The 16,542-nt window shown below is 40.7% G+C and overlaps 2 protein-coding genes across 2 annotated transcripts; both read left to right on the plus strand.

Annotated features, from left to right (window-relative positions):
* Positions 1-8,739: 8,739 nt before the first annotated feature.
* Positions 8,740-15,056, plus strand: LOC141595329 (uncharacterized). The gene is made up of 4 exons (XM_074415291.1): positions 8,740-9,246; positions 11,582-12,907; positions 13,104-14,208; positions 14,311-15,056. Exons 1-4 carry the CDS (start codon positions 8,740-8,742, stop codon positions 15,054-15,056), a joined length of 3,684 nt encoding a protein of 1,227 aa, XP_074271392.1.
* An 803-nt stretch (positions 15,057-15,859) lies between these two features.
* On the plus strand, positions 15,860-16,291 carry LOC141595330 (uncharacterized). Its single transcript, XM_074415292.1, has one exon. It carries the CDS (start codon positions 15,860-15,862, stop codon positions 16,289-16,291), a length of 432 nt encoding a protein of 143 aa, XP_074271393.1.
* Positions 16,292-16,542: the final 251 nt, after the last annotated feature.

Below are 16,542 nucleotides of genomic sequence, written 5' to 3' on the forward strand. Positions count from 1 at the left end.
ATTTCCTATTCCTACGGGGTTTTATTTTGGTAAATACGAGAAGTTTACCATGTTTCAGGTTTCCTAGATTCGCGGGCACGCGTTTCGAGGCGACATCGACACCTTCGCCATTTCATCACACTTAATTCATTTCTTTTTTAGGAAATAATTTTCTTTTTCTTTTTTTTTAGGAAATAATTTTAATTCATTTTCTTCTTTGGGACATAATTTTCATTTGTTTTCATTTTTAACGAATTTCAGCATTTCACTTCTACATTTTCTAACTTATAGATTTATCTTTTTCTTTTTTTTAGGGGGTAACCCTCCCTACTGTCCGGTCATTTCCGGCAAAATTTTTGTTTTTTTGTGTTCTTTTGAGTCTCATTTTGCGCTAATTAAGGCCATATGTATATAGAAATGTATGCTTTGCGAGTGATTTCTATGTAAATTTCAGCAGCATGACGGCGTAAACCGTTATCTACCAAACCTGTTCAAGAACTAACCTGCAGATACAAGCAACACAACCCAGCAGCAAAGGCACTCAGGCCGTCGTACATACGCCAAACAAAGTAAATGTACAAGCAAACTGGGGGCTTGCGCCCCAAACAAAGTCCAAAACGTTCAAAATCAAATGTCTAAATGTACAAGTCTACAAAACTACACAAAACTACTGATGGGCGCCCTCCAACTCGGCAACTCTCGCCACAAGAGCAGCGATCTCGGCATCCCGAACCTCGAGCTCCCTCAACACGCGAGCTGTCTCCTCCCGAGACTGGGTCAACTCTCGCTCCAGCTCGCGGTCACCCTGTAAACATCAATAAATTGGCTCATGTGAATCGATTCAAGCAAAATTGGAAATCAAAAATCAAAAAAATCAAATAAGGTTCATACCTGACGACCTCGACCACCGACGAGTGCCTCGACGGCAGTAGCTCGCAGCCGGTTGGCCACCCTCCATAATGCCACGAACCGAGACGGCGCGACCTGCTTTTGCAAAAGAAATTCTCAGCAAATTGAACAAACTCAATCAAATGTGTTCTTACACGAAAGTTATACAAGCTAGAGGCTCACCCTCCGAATCGATGATCGCCCGATCGTCCCAGGCCAAGATCCGTCACAGCTACGTCAAAGTCACGCAGCTCGGAGATCGTCGTCCTCCCGGTTGCGTCAGTGTACTCGAGGGTCTCGGGGTACACTGGGGGCTCGATGCCCGCCGCCTCGACCTCCTACAAAGACAAATAGCTCTCATTAATCGATGATCTTTCGTCGTAATTCTCAAAATCAAATCAGGAAAAAGTAAAAGATACTCACCACTACTGGCCAGTACGCCAACCTCCCGTAAAGGAACGCCGAGTAGTCCTCGCCAGGAAGAAGAAGGTCGTCGCCACTGGCACCAGCCAAGTCCGCCTCCTCTCGGCCTCGAAGGCTCCCTAAACATAGTCTGGGAGGATCGACGGGAACCGTCAACGCGTCCCGAGAGCACCGACGAGCCAAACGCTCGCCCAAGTACCACACAGGACCCATCGACGTCCTCAGCCAGCGATCGGCTCGGGCTCCTAGGTCGAAGGACCTCAGCCACGAAAGTAGGCGCTCCAGCGTACTCCGCCCAAGGTCTGGGCACCCACTATGACAATATAAGGCAAAGATCATTCCTATGATCAATTAAAGGCAAAGTATAAGAAGTATAAATGAATACAAATGGGATACTCACGCTGCTCAGCTGAAGAGCGTTCACGTCCCGCCGGTAGACGTTGTGAGAAGAACGCTTGCTCTTCGTCCGGCACATCACCCAATCCCTCACCACAGGATAGGCCCTCTCCAGCGGCTCCGTCCTCTTGGGCGCGAGACTCGGGAAGTAGGAGTACACCCACGCCTGTAAAGCAGAATAATCAATGACGATCTTTCGTGATTTGATAAAGAAAGGAATTTACTTTGGTCTAAAGGAAGGTTCATACCTCCAACAGTAGTCCAGGTCCGACAGCACCTGGAGAAGTCCCCTTCTCCATCAACTCCGGACGAACCATGGCCCTCATGAAGCGGATGAGGACCGCAAAACCAGCAGTGACCCAGTCCCAACGTCCTAGGGAACTCAGGTCAGAAAGGAAGGGAAGAAGCTTCGTCGACAACCTCTCGCCCTTGTCTCCGAGGTAAATCGAAGACAAGAACCACCAAAGCCACAGACGAGCCCTCTGCTCCGCTGTACAGGGAGGAGGAGCCGTCTCTCTCCCGTCAATCGTCACCAGCGCCGGGGTCTTCCCCGCAAAGTAGTCTCGAACATAGGAACTGGGTACCAAACCCAAGATCGAACATGACCTTCGGCGACAAGTTCCCGGCCGATCAATCTCCTCGCCTCGGCCGAGTCCGCCTCGTGGCGTCTCCGCCACGCCACCTCCTCGATCCCCCGCACTGCGGACCGTAAATCATGCCATAATCCTCCAAAGTGACTCCCACCTCACCGAAAGGCAGGTGAAACGTGGAAGTCGTATCCCAGAATCGGTCCAAGAAAGCGCGGACCAGACTAAGGTTAGCCCGCAACTTCCTCTTCACGATATTCCTCCAGACCTGAACCAAAGGACCGAACGCTCCACGCTCGATCATGGCCCTCTCCTCCGCCGACAGCCGCTCGTAGTGCTCCATCGCCGTCGTGTACCCCGAGAACGACCTGATGTTCCCGGCCTCCTATTATGATTTGAAACAAAGCTATCTTTAGTTTTGAAAGAAATTTGAAAGAAATTTGGACAAAAGAACGAAAGAGGACAGGTGGTGAGTAGTGAATTCCTATTTACCAAACTCTTCACCGTCCTGTAGGACAGGTGACCCTCTGCAGCCCACACGAGGTGCCTACTCTCCCAGGTCTCAGCCCACGCAGGAGCTCCCCTCAGCTGACGACCTCCTCGCCCGACGTTGGCCCGTCTCGGGACCTCCTCCTCCTCGACGGCCTCCTCCTCGTGAAACTCGGCAGCCATCACCGCAGCGGTGAAGGCCTGCTCTAAAGCCTCCTCAACAGTAGCGGCGTCTATCTCCATGGGAGCTCTCCCAGAAGTAGAAGCCTCATCACCTGCAACGTTAAAGCAAGTTCAGGCCGCGTCATATGACGACGAGCCTTTGTTAAGGAGTTTTCGAGCCTTCAAAGCCCTGAAATCGCCCTTTCCTTACCATCCTTGGCCATATTCCCATCAACCCGATCACTCATGTGATAAATTGGGTCAAGTCAAGTCCAATTCGAAGCCTAGTTCTGGGTTCAAGTCGAAATTTCAGCAGTATTTCGCTATAACGGCGATTATGCCCTAGAAAGGTGTCCTGAAAAGCTGTCACGCACAAACCAAAATTCCGAGATGGTAGAAAGTTTGCCCATCATCCAAGGATCCCAAATATCAAATTTCATCGCAAATGGGCAATCCTAAGACTATTTTCGAAGCAATTTAGGGTTTAGTCAAAACGTCTCAAAATTTCACTCAAAGGCTCAAAACTCGACAAAAATTCGAAACAAATACATGGTTATGTTTCTAACATTGCCTACTATCCATTTCTAACGTCAATTTGACAAAGCAAATTCATTTGGGGGAAAAGCCCCAAATTTTCGATCAAAAGGGTCGAAAACCCTAATTTTTTCGGCTCAAAATTCAACAAATGTAGAGGATTAATGCAAGATTGAGATACATACCTCGATTAGTCATGTTTAAAGCAAGCTTTCGAATCAAACCTTGGCGGAAATGGTGAAGATTTGAGAGAGAAATGAGTGATTTGTGTTTCGAATGCAAATGAACACAATCCCTCTGATTTTCGCGTTTTTACGCAGGAAAGCCAAATTGGGGAATAGACGCAGTAGGCGCTGCGCCTCTTCCAAGAGACGCAGCTCTTGCTGCGCCTCTTCCTTTTGTTCCCTCCATACGGATTTTCAAAAATTCGTTTTAAGTTCGTTATTTGTGGGCCCATCTTTGGTGCGCCTCTTCCCCGATGCTATTTTACTCTTTTGGTCCATTCGACGATTTTCTTTCGTTCCGGCCCTCATTTACAAGCCAGCAGCAGACTGTTTACTCCTTACAAGACCCGTTTTTTCTTGTCGCAACGAGCATTTACTTATTCACAAGAATTCGACATACGTTCTTCATGTCTCAAGCGAGAGTAAGCGGATATACTTTCCTCTCATGACAAGAAGAATAATTCCCCATGATGTCTCCAGCGAGGGTAAGCGGACGTACTGTCTCTCTCAAGACGTGAGGATTAACATCTGCCCAAGCAGTTCTCCCTCCAGCAGTTCCCAGCCGTGTCCTGCTACTTGCAATATTTTCCCGAAGATTATCCAAACAGTTCTCCCTCCAGCAGTTCCCAGCCGTGTCCTGCTACTTGCAATATTTTCCCGAAAATTATCCAAACAGTTTTCCCTTCAGCAGTTCCCAGCCGTGTCCTGCTACTCTCAATATTTCTTGTTTCCCCGCAGAGTTCGACGAGGGTGTCGTTCTCCAGAAGTTCCCAAACCCAAAGCCTTTTTTTCTTAGGTTCGTAAACCCGAAATTAGGACTTTTCAACTATAGGGTCCCAATCATTTTAGCTTCATAAGCCTTCAAGTTCCCCAAACCAATAGAGTTCCTATACCCAACCTTCGGTTTACCCCTTAAGTTGAACTTACTTTAGGCCTCCTTCCCGTCAATGCTTTCCTTTAGGGCCCCGTACCCTAGCACAATCCTTATATATCCTTTAGGTCTTACCCTTAGCTCCCATGCTCAACCTTAGCTCCTACGCAACTCCGGAAGCATCTCGAGGAAGAAGTCTCAGGTATGGTCTCTTCTTATGGCTGGCGAGCCTCCTTACGTAGTCTAATGGACTTTAAACGACCCTCCCCGATAGTCGACAGACTCTAAAATGTTCCCGACGACAGGTCCTTGGTTCAGACCCCTTGAGCCGCCTCGCGTCGCCATAGTCGTCAGGTTGTAATCTTCGATTGACCTGATGGTTATACTTTGACTTTCGCCTTATCCAAGCCTCAGTCAAAGTGGGGGCTCTGTAGATACCTCATTTCTGCACCTCCCGCAAACCACCCGGTGATGATTGGGCCGCATGTTTGATACGCGGAACGATTTGTGACAGTTCGTAAGATTATCGTCAAGTGATTGCTCAAATATTAATGTCTACCTCATGGTTGTCATCTACGTCCCGATACGGTCGTTTTGATAGTAATTAGAGTACATTCGGAGTCCGGGCCTAAAACCGTCTCCATTTTCTGATAACCGTTAAATCCCGAGTCAGAATGTTCTGGAATGTTCCGGATATCTCTATTCCATATTTCACAAATTTTATCTTTTGGAAAATAAAATCCCGTAATATTCATATAAAATATTAAGGAAGATCGAATTATTTCCGTCCTACCATAACTCAAACGCGGAAATCTTTCTTCAGCAGGAGGAAACCTCCTGGGAATAGACGCAAGCAGTCTTTGCGCCTCTTCCAAGAGACGCGATGGCTGCCGCGCCTCTTCCCGAGCCCTTTCTCGCGTGTTTTTCGTATCTTTTTCATATCTTTCCGAGATTCACTTCCAAAGAGTCTCTGAAACCCTAATTCCTTCACGTGATTAGTATAAATAGGAGCTTTCGTTCCTCATATTTCTCACGCGAGTGTCCGCCCTTCTCTTCTCCCTTTGCATTCTAGACTTTGTTCTTACTTATTGGCGCCTACGTGCTTGAACTTTCGACCACGTAAGGTCGGATCTTTCCGGGTACCAGCCTCTCCGTTGCATGACCGACCAATTTGACCAACTACACTTAATCAACTTAATTAATCAATCGTTTTCCTCTTACGAGGGCACTTTCTTTGCATTCGCGTCGAGCATCACTAATCGATATCTTAGTCCTTCTCGTTTCGTCAACATGTAAGTCCGAGGGTGTATAATTCCTCTTTTATTTATTGTATTTTACTTTTCGTATCATCAATTGTAAGGTTTATGTCGAAAGTACCATTAAAACCGATTTCTAAAACCCTTTGTTAAAACCTGTTTTTGCGGATTTCCAGTAGATAACCATCGAGAAAAGACGCAAGAATCGCCGCGCCTCTTCGAAGGAGCTTATTCTCCTGCGCCTCTTCGTGAGGCCGCCGCAGATTCGCTTCCTTTCTTCTTCGTTTGTCCTCTGTAATTCGTGTTCAAATTCTTTCTTTTGCTTGTTTCGTCTGTTAATCCTTCGTCTTAATATCATAATAATTCCACATGTATGTTATAATCACCGTCATTCACATGTTTTAATCGTTACAAATCCGACTTAAATCCCTAATAATCCAATATTTGCGGGTTTTCGTCATTAAATTCAATTCCGGGTTGTAGAGATTCAATTCATCAATATGGGTTTCGGAATTCGTCTTTGATATAGTTTTCATCTGTCTTTTGTTATATTCATCGCATATTTGTCGTTAATCCATCGTATCTAACGTAGTTAATTGATTTAATTCGTAGGACTCATTAATATTTTTCACTTCTATCATTATTCCATCATGTAATTAATCCGTTTGCGTCCGTCTCCTTCATATTTTACTGCTTTTATGACCTATTCATGTGTTAAATAACATATTAATCACTTTCATCCGAGTAAATAGTTTAATTGATCATTAAAATCGCCAATTGACATTAACGGCTTGCAATTACGGCTTCACAAATTTAATCGAGCCAAGGAACAGACGCGGCGTCCGCGCGCCTATTCAAAGGACGACTCTCTTTGCGCTTTGTTCTGGTGAGTTCGTCCCCGAACTCCGTTTCGCCTTGACATAGTTTAATTAGTTTACGTATTAACTAACTATTAATCGTATTATCACCTTCTGACCTGTTCGTTAGTTTATTTTATTCTTTTATTCTTTTTCTCAAATCATCCGTTTTAAAGGTATTTTCGACATAAATCGCCTATTCCATTGTAATTAATGTAATTTTCATTATTGTAATTCATAGTTATTGTATTTCTTTTATTGTTTGTATGTTTTCACATGTAAATCAACATTAACTCCTACTTTGACCCAATTGTGTGCTAATTACGTGTCAACCGACTTAGTTAAATCTTCACATGCTAGGATTAAAACTTGGATGTTGCATTGCATGCATATAGCCGACGATATATCAAGTACGAATAACTTCCCTAATCATTAGTAGAGGCCGCTATCGAGGCGGGCGGGATTAGGTGTTCGATCAAAAGAGCTTCCTAATACGTACCCTCACCCCTTACTCCAGATCTCCGTGAGCACCCGTGTTCATTGGCATCCACGAGAGTCATTCTAGACATAGAATGCTAAGGGTAACGATTGCTTAGTGTTCATGTCTCTACTTTGTGTCTTGACATGACACGAGGTATTCGAACGGTTCCAATTTCCCATAAAAATTGGTGGCGACTCCATACAAAATGCAAACGCTTGTTTCGTTTTCACCAAGCGCCCCCGTGGGCGGCCCGCTGTCCACAAGTAAACAAATTCAAAGGTTGTTATGCCTAGTTTGCGAAAAGGAGCGGGTTTGATGATGTTTTAAAGCTATCCGAAGCTTGCCAACTTTTTGAAAATATTTACCAGTCTAAATTCTCATATCTTCATGTATGGGAAGGTTTTTGTAAAGAACAAAAATGGCTTGATTATGTAAGCAGCCGTAAAAATATTGATGAACATGATTTCTCCAAGCGTAACAAAATTTTGGAGATAGGGGAGTATACATCATCAGGTGGATGTGTTGATATATCCGAAGAAGGTGACGAGGTGCGCCCTATGGGACAACAAGCTGCAAAAAGATTAGAAGCTCATAAAAGGAAGGGTAAAATCAAAGAAAGTGACGAGGATGCTATCTCTATTGCTAAGAGCATTGAAGAAACACGGTTACAATCAACAACTCGCTTAGCAGATTTGAAAGAGCAAGAGCTTGAAACACAACTCCTTTGTGCTAATGTTAGTAAGATGACCCCATTGCAAAATCTAATCCATGAGAAGAAATTGCATTCAATAACTGAAAAATATGGTTGGAATCTTAATGAGTAATCAATAGCCAGTGGTTATTTATCATTTGTATTAAATGGTTGTAGTATTGTAGTCTATCTTTTACACTTATGACTAGTGTAAAACTTTTTTTTATCAAATGTAGTAAAGTCGTTGGCAGTAATTTAGTCTAACACTTAATGCAAGAGTAGTAGAACTCTGTTTAATGAAGAGTAGTAATTGGTTGGAAGTTAATGTAAATGCCTGAACTACGAGGTGTAGTGAGTATGTTTAACATCATTAATGCGAGTCTTTATTTACTGTGAATTGGTGTTTGTTGTTGTGCAATTACTCCATAACTCTATAATATCATTGTATCACATCAACTTGAACACACAAACTCCTCGCTAATTTCAACACAGAAACTCCTCTTAAAACTCATTCTTCCAACAAGCAAAATATGTCTGATATCAGTTATTTCTCCCTGACTTTTGATGATTTATATAATGAAATTTATGATTCATATTTATATGATAACGTCACTATATAAATTTAGTAGATAATATCCTACAAGTTGCTCTAGAAAAAACGCGTAAAAAACGTACGTATATAGATAGAAAGCGTGAAGAAGGTCATTCTCGCTTATGGGATGACTATTTTTCAACAAATCGAGTCTACTCGGATGCTCAATTCAGGCGAAGATTTAGGATATGAAGGCATTTATTCCTTCGTATAGTGGATGCCCTTGGTAACCGTTATTCTTATTTGTATCATCGAAATGATGCTACTGGAAGAGACCCATTATCTTCGATTCAAAAGTGTACTGCGGCTATGCGAATCTTAGCTTACGGAATAGCTGGTGATGTCGTAGATGAATGTGTGAGGCTTGCTGGAACCACGACACTTAAGTCCTTGAAGAAATTTATTCGTGGCATAATCGAGATCTTTGGAGACGAGTACTTAAGAAGGCCAACGCCCGATGACATCCAGCGAATACTACCAGTAAATGAAGCACGTGGCTTCCCGGGGATGATTGGAAGTATCGATTGTATGCATTGGCCGTGGGATAAGTGTCAAGTTGCTTGGCAGGGGCAATACACAAGAGGTGATCAAGGTGTGCCAACGATCATACTTGAAGCGGTTGCTTCTTACGACTTGTGGATTTGGCATGCCTATTTTGGAGTTGCGGGGTCTAACAACGATATAAACGTGCTTAATCATTCACCTGCATTCAACCAGTTTTTAGAAGGTCAAAATCCAGATGTTCAGTTTTCAGTTAATGGTACTTCGTACAATATGGGCTACTATCTTGCAGATGGAATATATCCGGAGTGGCCGGTTTTTGTTAAAACCATCCATAGATCCGATTTATTGTCCGAAAAAAGAAAATTATTCGCTCGATATCAAGAAAGCGCAAAAACGATATTGAACGGGCATTTGGACTTTAAAAAAAACGATTTGCAATTATAGCTACCTCGGTTCGCTTGTGGAAGAAATGTGAAGTAGGGGATATTATGAAAGCATGTATCATCTTATATAATATGATTATAGAAGATGAGAGGGATGACAATACTCTAGTCAACAACGTTCAATTTGATGTAAGCGATAATTCACGATCAATACCTGAATCTGAAACCGATTTACTTCCAAACTACTATGCTAATGGAGATAGGTTCTTTGGGAATCATACACGACTTCGCAACCGATCAAGACATCATCAATTGCAGCACGATTTGGTGGAACATATCTGGGCTCATTTTGTTGGAGCTTGTGTCCTCCACAAATTAGTGTGATAACATTAATAAATCTCTTAAAGGTTCACAAGGGTATACTTCGTATTTTATCAGTTGATTAACGATTACCTAATAACGGTTGGCTTGCTAGAAAGTTTCACGTTATTATCATACAGATGGCGGTGATCAACTGGTCCCTAAAAGTCACACCTAAAGGATGTGTTTGAGAGATGTGGTTATGGAAATGTAATCACATTGATGCCTTATATGATTAAACAGTTAGTCAACGTGTTGATGAGACGATTATTTAATGCCGATTAAATAATATTAGCTGAGACGAATTAACTGTCAATTCGCAAATTGAATATAATATGTTATATTTAATTAATGTATATAATGTTAGCTTAAATGAATTAAGATGTTAATTCGTAATTAAATGTAATCGGTTATATTTAATTAGCTAATTATAAATGTGCGATATTTATAATTAAATTATATATTATACAATATTGTCATAATAAATTATTATTGACCCGTATTAATAAATCGACTGCAAGCTGTTGTATGTAGACTTATCAATACGGAATAAAATAAATGAATGACAATTTATAAATAATACACTTTATATACATTTTGTAAAATACCAAAATAAGAAGATTTAATCGCATTATTTTTGGTAGGTGACAAAAACGAAAATAAGAAGAAATATCCTCCTATTGTTTCGGTTGAAATGGGCCGAAATTAGGAGAGTAAAAATCTCCCCTTGGACTTCTCTTTTTCGGTTTTTTTTTTCAATAATAGGAGAAGGGAGATCATTTTTCTCTACCCTAATTCTAACCTAATTCTTGCCTCTCATCAAAACACAAAAACGAAAAACCCTAAATAATTTTACAGAAAATTGGGGATCGATTCTAGCAAGAAGAAAAGGGCATATCTCATATCATCTTGGGTGCAACTGATAGATGAATATCATTGCGATATTGTTCTTAGGCTGATTTTGCTAGGACAGAAGGTTGATTTCATAATCTCTCTATTTTGTTTATGTAATTTTCATTTATGACTAGTAATCATCTTTATAAATTCGTTATAATCCTTAATAATAAGAGAAGTATACAGATGATTTTCCACAAGTGGTATCAGAGCCAAGGCCATGAATTGTATTTTTGATGATTTTCATAAAATGAATTTAAACAAAAGATTGTTGAATCGAAAAAAAGAAAAAAAAAACGGCTGAAATTTTTTTTTTTTGGTCGAATTGAAATTTTTTTTTGCAACCGGTTTTTTGTTCTTGTTTTTGATGTTATATTTCCATTTTGATTTTTCATATTGTTTTAATCAGTTAAAATGATTATATGAAGAATTGGTAGATGTTTGATTTAATGAAGATTAAGTTAAAATGTAAATGGAAATCGTCATGTTGATGATATAAAAATTTGTTTTTGCTATATAGTTTTTGGCATATACGGTTAATCATGTTTCATTAATTCATATGCTAATCTTGTTCTAATAGCAACTATAAACATTTTCTTCATCTAAATTATTTTTGTTTTAGGGCATTTTTGCCGCAAAAGAAAAAAAAGAAGGACTGTTTTTAGGGTTTTGCCGAGCCAAAATAAAAAAAAAAAGGATTCTGTCTTTTTTGTTTTTGCTGGATTGCCGAATAAAAAAAAAATTTTGGGTTTCTGTTACTGTTCACCGTGGGCAGAATAAAAAAAAATTGTATTTTTCTTTTCGGTTTTTGCTGAAAAGCCGAGAAAAGAATTTTATTTTTTTTGGGCTGTTTCGTTTTTGCCGAGAGCAAATTTTGAAGAAAAAAAATGTTTCTGTTTTTTTTTCATTGTTGTTTTTAGCCAATAATTATAATTATACAATTTTAATGTATGATTATTTGTTGTGAAAAGGTTCACATATTAAGATATCTAATTATACCGAAATGGTAGAGGGAGAAAGTTCCTGCTTCTCTCTACGTATCTAGGGTTCTTCTGCAAATGGCTAAGAAACCTCGATCAAAATCTACCGTTTCTAAAAAACAAATCAAATCAAAAGCTAAAGTAAGATTGTCCTTCAACAATATTGAGAATTTGAATCTTGACGCTCCAGTAATGTCTCCTGCGGCGGCTATTATTCAGGAGGTGCCTCAAACTGCAGATTCGAAGGGTTCGAAGGCTATGAGTGACATAGTTGGTATTCCTCCTTTGGATATGGATACAATTGTTGAACCAGGTGACTTATCTGACTCTGCTGATGAAGATCCTGATCCTCGGGGCAACTGGACTCAAGTTATTGGTCGCAAAAGGTCGCGTTCTCCTGTAAGTACTCCAAAGTCTCCACCTTTACTTCAATTTACCTTGGAGGAAGTACAACCCGAACTAGAATATTGGTCCACTGCAGTTATATGTTATGTGTTGGGTGGTAACCCTCCAAGGGAACTCTTATCAGGCTTTGTGAGTCGTTTATGGGGAAAATATAAGTATGACAAGATATCTTTCCTTCCCAATGGTGCCTTCTTCGTTCATTTTCCTACTATGGAGTGTAAGGAATTAGTCCTAAAACAAGGGTTCCCTATGTTTGATAACAAGCCCTTAGTGGTGAAACCTTGGACTGAGACTGCATCACTTGCCAAAGAGAAGGTAAAGGCTGTTCCCATATGGATTCGTCTGTGTGGATTGAGTTTAAAATTCTGGGGAGAGTCCTGCTTAACTAAACTGGGGTCTTTGATTGGTAAATTCATGAGTGCTGATGGTCCTACGCTTGATAAGACTCGTTTAGGTTATGCTCGTTTAATGATTGAGGTTGAGGTTGGGCAAGACCTTCCTAATAGGTTGTTTTTTAAGGATGAGAAAGGTGTGGAACAATGTGTGACTGTGGAGTATGAGTGGAGGCCTGATGTTTGCTCTCACTGTAAAGGAATTGGACATTCTACTGACCAGTGTAGGAAACCAGTTCCTGGCCCTGGTCCTCAAGTTCCTATTGTGGGTCAGGCTCCTATCCCAGCTCCATCTAAACCAGTTCAGACTAAAGTGTGGAGACCTGTTATCAGACAGAAGGTGGTTGATAAGGGCAAAGCTCCTATGCATGATGAGGGTATCTCTGTCAGTGCAGCACATCCTTATGGTGCCCCTATTATCCATAACTCGAATGTTCTGATTCCTGTCAGTCCTATCATACAGATAGTGAGACAAGAGCATAACCCTCCTGTATCACCTACCAAATCTTATGTGGAAGCTGTCCTGTCTGATACTGAGAGTCCAGAAAAGGAAGGGGGAGTGGGTACTTCTGCTATGTTTAATAATGGATAATATTGGTGCTTGGAATGTAAGGGGCATGAACAATCCTAATAAGCAAGCTGAAATAAAATGGTTCTTGCACCTCAATAAAATAGGACTTTTTGGTTTAGTAGAGACTAAGGTTAAGACTCAACATTTTGATGCTATTCTTAATAATTTAGGGCAACACTAGCAGGGTGTTAATAATAATGTTCATCACTCTGGTGGAAGAGTTTGGGTCATTTGGGCTCCTCAGATGTTCAACATTCAAGTTATTGATTCCTCTGCTCAACAAATCACATCTGATGTTACTGAGATTGCTACTGGTAATAGGTTTTATTTTACTGTTGTGTATGGTTTTAATGAGGAGGCTAGCAGGAGGCAACTGTGGTCAGAGTTGCAGCACATTAAAGATCATATCTTATTGCCTTGGTGCATTTGTGGTGATTTTAATGTTGTGTTAAATTTTTCTGAAACATTGGGTAATCCTGTTACTGGTGAGGAAATTGCTGATTTTAGGCAATGTGTGGACTATTGTGACATTATGGACATTCAAGCTCAAGGTGCCTTCTTCACCTGGAACAACAAGCAGGATCCATCAACTAGAGTGTTCTCTCGTCTGGATAGATGTATGGTTACTGAGGATTGGATGCGTTTATATCCTGATAGCTATGCATATTTTATGAATGAAGGTCTCTTTGATCATTCCCCTATTGTTTGCTATAGAAGGAAGGATGCTCAACCTAGGAAAGCACCCTTCAAATATTTTAATATGTGGGGTATGGATCATGAGTTTAAATCAATTGTTCAAAGAGAGTGGGATAAATTTGTTCCTGGGATCACCATGTATCAAGTTATTATCAAACTGAAGACTCTCAAACAGCAACTCAGACTGCTTAACAAAAATAGGTATGCTGATATTGAGAAAGTTGCTGAGGTTGCTAGAGTTAATCTTGATGCTGCTCAATCTCAAATGCATAGACAACCTGGTGATCATGATATTATTCAGAAGGAAAAAGAAGCTGCTGCCACCTTTTATTCTCTTCAAAAAGCTAGGGTTTCTTTTCTCCAGCAGAAAGCTAAATCAGTGTGGCTTGCTGAGGGTGATGAAAACTCTGCTTACTTTCATAGGCAAATCAAGGCCAGGAATGTGCATAATAAGGTTTTTCAGATTAAAGATGTTCATGGTACTCAGCATTGTGAGCCTGATGCAATTGAATATGCCTTTCTGGACTATTATCAGCAGTTGTTGGGTACTTCTAATCCTGTCCATAAGGTCCATGTCCCTACTGTCAGGACTGGTAAGCTCATTACCCCTTAACATATCTCTGAGCTGCTTAGGCCTATTAGTATGGAGGAGGTTAAAAATTGTCTTTTTTCTATTCCTGCTTCTAAGTCACCAGGGCCTGATGGCTACACAAGCCAGTTCTTCAAGGATTCCTGGGAGATTTTGGGGAAGGATATCTTCTATGCTATCAATAATTTTTTCTCAACTGGTAAACTTTTGAAGCAACTTAATAGCACCAACATTACTCTGATCTCAAAAATTCCTAACCTTAGTAGTGTCACTGATTTTAGACCTATTGCTTGTTGCAATACTATCTATAAATGTATTGCCAAACTCTTGTGTGCTAGATTGGGGAAGGTTTTACCTGATATTGTGGATTGTAGTCAAGGTGGATTCATTCAGGGGAGGAATATTGTTGAGAATGTCTTAATCTGCCAAGACTTAGTGAGGCTTTATAGAAGAAAATCTGCTTCTCCTAGATGTCTTGTCAAAATAGATCTTAGGAAAGCTTATGATTCTGTGGAGTGGGATTTCTTGCATCAAATGCTTCTTGCTTTAAAGTTCCCTCAGAAATTTATTGACCTGGTGATGGTGTGTGTTACTTCTACTTCCTATTCTTTATCATTGAATGGCAACACCTTTGGATACTTTCATGGGAGTAGGGGTTTGAGACAAGGTGATCCTCTATCACCCCTTCTCTTTACCCTTTGTATGGAATATCTTTCCAGGGTCTTAAAAGTGGTGGGGCAGCAGCCTGATTTTCATTTCCATCCTCTTTGTGGTGCTATTCAGCTTAATCATCTTCTTTTTGCTGATGATTTGCTCTTATTCTCTAAAGGGGATGAGCTCTCTATTATATGACTCTTAAGATCTTTTGCTACCTTTTCTATGGCTTCAGGGCTCTGCCTCAATAAGGATAAATCTGAAATTTACTTTAATGGGATGTCTCAAGGTGCTATGAGCTCTATTTTACAAGTCTCTGGTTTTAAGAGGGGTATGCTCCCTTTTAAATACCTGGGAGTGCCTATTTCTTCTAGGAAGTTAACTAAGGCTGATGGGATGAAGCTTACTGATAAAATTACTGCAAGGATCAGATCCTGGGGTGCTAAACATTTATCCTATGCAGGTAGACTTACTCTTGTGAATTCTGTTCTTTCTGGATTACATTCTTATTGGTCCTCTATCTTCTTGATCCCTAATGGTATTCTTAACAAAATTGATGCCATCTGTCGCAATTACCTTTGGGGGGGTAAGGATTCCTATGTTTCTGCTCCTAATGTTAAGTGGGAAAGCTATTGTACCCCTAAAGAAGAGGGAGGTCTGGGTCTCAAAGCTACTAAAACCTGGAACAAGGCTACTTTGGGCAAGTATGTTTGGTGGTTGGCTTCAAAAAAGGATCATTTGTGGGTGAGGTGGGTTAATCATGTCTATATGAAAGGTTGTGAGTGGACTACCTATGAGCCACCTGTGGATTGTAGTTGGTCCTGGCGTAAGATTGCTCACCTCTTCAAACTTTTTGCTCCTGCTTACTCATCTGGTGTGTGGCTTGGTAAGGATGTTCCTTATAAGGTTATGGATGGATACAACTGGCTAAGGTTAGTTGGTATCGTGCTTGCTGGAACACTCTCAACATCCCTAAGACGTCTTACATTTACTGGGCAGCAATGAAGAATAGACTCATGACTAATGACAGACTGATCAGAATGGGCAGTAGTGTGACTCCTGATTGTTACTTGTGTGGCAGCAACCCTGAGACTCACAATCATTTATTTTTTGATTGTTGCTTTAGTACTCACTGCATCAGAGTTCTTCAGCAGTACCTGCACAAGACACTCCCTGCTATTGGTTTGGCTAGCTGGTTTACAAGACACCATGGTGGCACTATTTTTCAGAAGAGGATTATATGTGCAGCACATGTTGCTGTGCTTTACGCTATTTGGAGGGCTAGGAACAAGGCAAGGCTGGATAGGCTTGTGATCAAGCCTGATGTGTTGGTCAAGCAGGCTCTTAAGGATGTGATTGCAAGGTTTTGGGCAAAGAATACAGGAGTTGTTTCTAATAGAGAAGGGGCCTGGTTGGCGTCTATCTTGATTTAATATTCTTTTGTCTGATCCTTGTATGTTGAGTAGATAGCTTTACTTGTCTATTTTTATTGTATCTGTGGGAGACTCTATTCTTTGATTTATATATACTAACCTTTCACCAAAAAAAAAAAAAAAAAAAAAAAAAAAAAAAAAAAAAGATATCTAATTATTTTAAAGAGGTTTTAAATAATATTGTTTAAATTCATATTACAAGTTTAATGTGAATTAAGATTAAATTTATAGTGAGCAATTGAGGAATTGTC

The sequence above is a fragment of the Silene latifolia genome, chromosome 8, assembly GCF_048544455.1.
Source record: "Silene latifolia isolate original U9 population chromosome 8, ASM4854445v1, whole genome shotgun sequence".
NCBI classification, from domain to species: domain Eukaryota; kingdom Viridiplantae; phylum Streptophyta; class Magnoliopsida; order Caryophyllales; family Caryophyllaceae; genus Silene; species Silene latifolia.

What these genes read in the sequence shown, in the direction of transcription:
- LOC141595330 (XM_074415292.1), top strand. Translation starts at nt 15,860, where the DNA reads ATGAAGAATAGACTCATGACTAATGACAGACTGATCAGAATGGGCAGT.
- LOC141595329 (XM_074415291.1), top strand. Translation starts at nt 8,740, where the DNA reads ATGCGAATCTTAGCTTACGGAATAGCTGGTGATGTCGTAGATGAATGT. An exon ending in GAATATATCCGGAGTGGCCG is followed by an intron (nt 9,247 to 11,581) that starts GTTTTTGTTAAA and finishes CCGAAATGGTAG; the next exon opens with AGGGAGAAAGTTCCTGCTTC. An exon ending in GTCCAGAAAAGGAAGGGGGA is followed by an intron (nt 12,908 to 13,103) that starts GTGGGTACTTCT and finishes CAACACTAGCAG; the next exon opens with GGTGTTAATAATAATGTTCA.